Raw genomic sequence first — 3782 nt, 5'->3', positions numbered from 1 at the left:
GGGCCGCCGGCCGGACGTGCTCGAAGAGCCTCTTGGCCGGGATGAGAAACTGGAGCAGGCAGCAGAGCCCATCACCCTGGTAGCTGGTCTCCAGCAGCCGGAACACCTGGCCCAGGACTGTGGGGGCCGTGGCCTCGAAGGGTGGGTAGAGGGCCTGGAGGGCACCCTGCACCGCCGCGTCCAGCGACCCGGCGTCCTGCGGGAGGAACACGGTGGGGGCTGGGACAGCAGCCCCACAACGGGGCACCCCCCCCCCGGCTGGCAGCACTGCTGAGCTCAGGGGGGCTCCAAACCTCCCTGGGCTGGAAACTGAGGAGGAACTGGGTGCAGAGCACACCAGGCACCACACGGCCAGAGGACATGAGCACGGCCAGGTCTGGTTCCCAGCACCAGGCTGTGGTTTGAGGAGCCTGGGGTGAGCCCCGAGTGCAGCTTCCCACTGGCTGCAGCCCAAGGGGTTAAGGTGAGCCAAACACAGCACAGGGATGTGCTGGGCTCTGCAGCTTGCTGTAGGAATGCAGCAGTGGGAGGAAGGACACACATCAGGAGGTGGAGAGGGTGTTTCAGGTCAGACTCCTCAGACTTGCAGAACTCAAGATTAGCCCTCGGAGCATTTTCTGGGAAGCACTTTGCTGGTTCCAGCCCCCTCCCCTGCACTGCCAGACCCGCACAGGACCCACACGGCTGGTTTCATGCCACATGTAAACTGGCAGTTCTGAGTTTGCTCTCCCAGCTTTGCAGCAGATGTTGGCCCTGCAGCCCTGGCTGCTGCAGCATGTACATGGAGGGAACCCACCAGTGGCTCCCATTAAATCCCATTACAGACAGTGCAGGGGTGACCATGGACATGGCTGCCCAAAGGACCCCAGCAGCAAGTGGGAAAGGCAGAGACCTCTCCCCCACTCTGTGCAAGTTATTTCTGCAGGAGAGCTTCAGAGAAACACTTCAGTCTGGGGCGGGTGATCAAATGGAGCCTTTTCTGCTGGAAATGGTGCTGCTGTGGGGAGGTGCAGGTTTCTGCATGGTGCAGGGTCAGGCCTGGCCAGGGATCTGCTGCTCTGCAGCAGGATGCCTCTCCTGCAGAGTCTGATCTGTGCTACCTCTGCCAGCCGTAGGGTACCGAGGAGCCCAAGCTGTGCCACCAGCTGCAGCCCATGGCCATCCTGAGCTTGTCACCTGGGGCTGGGCTCCAGATTTTTGGCAGAGGGTCCCCAGCACCGCAGACTGCAGGGACCAGAATCCTCCGGGCAGCCAGAGCAGCAGCCAGATCCTGCTCCCCAGGCAGCCACAGCTTGCCATGGTCCCTGTTCTCCTGTACAGGCACCCAAGAAGTCAGGTGGGATTAGCTGGAGGTGAGAGTAGCTGAAGATGGGAATTAAGTTTCAGGCAGCTAATCCCTGGCCTAGGAGCCCATACAGAGACAAAGTGGCCTTGGTTAATTCAGCTTAATTAGCTTAAATGCTCTTTAGCTATATGACTTTGCAGTCATGTTTTGGTTAATTCTTTTTTACTTTTTCTCCATGTGTCCACAGAGGAACATCCTGCCCTGGGGCCTGGCAGGAGAAGCCACTGGGCCAGAGCAGAGCAGGAGGAGAGCAAGGCCCTTTTTGGGGACCGTGATCCAGGCCTTCTGCTGCTGGACCACAGGTCTGCTCATGCTTGGTCTTTACTCTGGAAGAGACCTTGCTTTGGAAGAGACCTTGCTCTGGAAAAGCTAGCTGCAGGGTAGATCCCAGCTCCCTGCTCTACCTTGCTCCCATGGGGCCCTGGCACAGCCCAGTCTGGCCAGGCACCCACCACCTCCTGGCCTGGCACCACTGAGCTCGATTCCTTTGCTGTCCCAGCACAGAGGTGAGGAACAGCCACCTGTAACAGCAAAGGGGGATCCATCCCACTCCTAATGCTGCCAGGAGAGATGGGCTGGCCCTGCCTGCCCTGCCTGCACCAGCACCCGCTGCCCAGAGCGTTGCACAGCCCTGGCATGTCCCAAAACAGTTTCTCTTCAAACTGAACTAAACTCCTCCCAGCTGTGCTCGTGAGAAGAAAGCAAATGCAAAGAGGAGAAGCCAGGTCCCCTGGGACCGGGGCTGCCTGGGCTCTGCTGCAGGCTGGGGGCCAAGGACAGCCCCAAACCCACCATCCCCCTGGGAGGGCCCTGCAGGGGGGATCTGGTGGGGCCACACGCTGCCAGCAGCTCCTTCCCACACCCTGTACTTCTTACAACGTCCCCCCAGACCCCAGACGAGCCTCCTTCAGCCTTGGCACACACAGTCCCTGGCCTTGCCCCATCCCGCACTTGGTGTCTGGGGTGAAGTGCCTGGAATCTGGGTGAACCATCTGGGATGAATTTGGGGTGTCTGGGGGATGGGACAGCCCTGCTGCAGGGAGAAAAGGAAAATCGTCCGACCCACCAAAACCGCACAGCAGAGGGACGTGCCAGAGGAGGGATCAGCTGGATAAACAAGGCTGCTTCCCTGTCAATGGAATGAAAACGCCCAGGACTTCATCCAGCAGCAGGACGGCGTGAGCCAGCGCCGGGAGAGGAGGGCTGAGGGATGGAGGCACCGGGGCAGCCTGCCCCGTGCTGGGGAATGTGTTGGCTTGCAGGGACTACAACTGGTTTTGTGAAGTGTCACAAAGCACCTCATCACCAGGGGAGGTTTTGGGGGAAGCCCGGCGCAGCGGTGCTGCCTTCATGGAGAAGCTGAGGCCGGATCGGCCGGGAAGCCATGAGAAATCCGAAAGCAAGGAATCAGCCCGGGTCCCTCTGCCAGCTGCAAGGGAGCACAGACTGAAACAAAAGGCATTAGGGAACATAAGGAGATTTACATTTGCAATGCTATTTCCATTTTAATAAGCCAAAGTGCTGTTAAATAGAGATTGATATTTCTCCCCAAATACCCATATTTTTTCAAGTGGTTTACACCAACAAGATGAGCTGGGCTTTGGTGTTTTGGTGCTGTAAAGTTGTTTAACTCATACCCGAAGCCACCGGGTGACTCAGCTCCATCCCCTTCTCCCTCCTCATCAGAAAGGAGTGAGGTTTCAGCATCAGGACCAGCCCTGAATAACAATTCCTCTCCCACAGCTCTTGCTGTCAGCCACTTTGGCAGGACACGATGCAAACGCTAAGGAGCAGCCCCAGCTCAGTGGAGTGGGAGGCATCACCCAGGAGCCCAGGGCAACGGCACATGCCAGCTGTGGTGACACGAGATGGCCCGTCCGGGGACACTGCCGGGCGCCCGGTACCCGCGTGCCAGGCACAGCTCCTGCTGCAGCACCGCTCGCTGCACCCCAACCCAAGCTTCGCTGGGAAGTTGAAGCTTTACAGGCTGCAGCACAACACTCTGCCCAAGGGGCCGATGGCCACCTCTGCCTTCGCTGCCGTCCTCCTGCACACCTGCCCTGCACACCTGCCCTGCACACCTGCCCTGCGCCTTCACACTCGTCCTTCACCTTCGCTCCTGACTTTGTCTTCTCTCCACCATCGCTCCCAACCTCCACTTTCGTGCCCACCATCCACCTTTGTGCCCATCATCCACCTTTGTGCCCATCATCCATCTTCCTGCCCATCCTCCACCATCGCTCCCAACCTCCACCTTCGTGCCCGACACCCCCCCCGTGCTCGGAAGGGCCGGGGGCTGCAGGTGCCCGCAGGAAAGGTCAGCAGAAAGGAAAAGAAAGCAGAAGGAATTACCATGTTACTGGGAAGTGGCAGAGGGGCCGGGGGGCCCGGGGCTCCGCCGGTCCCTTCCCTCTTCTTTCCTGGGCCGAGCGCTGCC

At 59.4% G+C, this 3782-nt stretch overlaps 1 protein-coding gene across 1 annotated transcript in view; it reads right to left on the bottom strand.

The window, feature by feature from the left end:
* The window catches only part of KIAA1755 (KIAA1755 ortholog), an 11411-nt gene extending 7892 nt beyond the window's left edge, over positions 1-3519 (bottom strand). Inside the window, exons 1-2 of the mRNA XM_009994011.1 lie at positions 3427-3519; positions 8-196 (exon numbers count right to left, since the gene is read on the bottom strand). Coding sequence (XP_009992313.1) covers positions 8-196; positions 3427-3519 — 282 coding nt within the window. The remainder of the gene's footprint in view (positions 1-7; positions 197-3426) is intronic.
* Between the last annotated feature and the right edge of the window lie 263 nt (positions 3520-3782).

Source organism: Chaetura pelagica, unplaced genomic scaffold (assembly GCF_000747805.2).
Source record: "Chaetura pelagica isolate M959 unplaced genomic scaffold, ChaPel_1.0 scaffold493, whole genome shotgun sequence".
NCBI classification, from domain to species: Eukaryota; Metazoa; Chordata; class Aves; order Apodiformes; family Apodidae; genus Chaetura; species Chaetura pelagica.
This window is presented reverse-complemented; position numbering and strand designations above follow the sequence as displayed.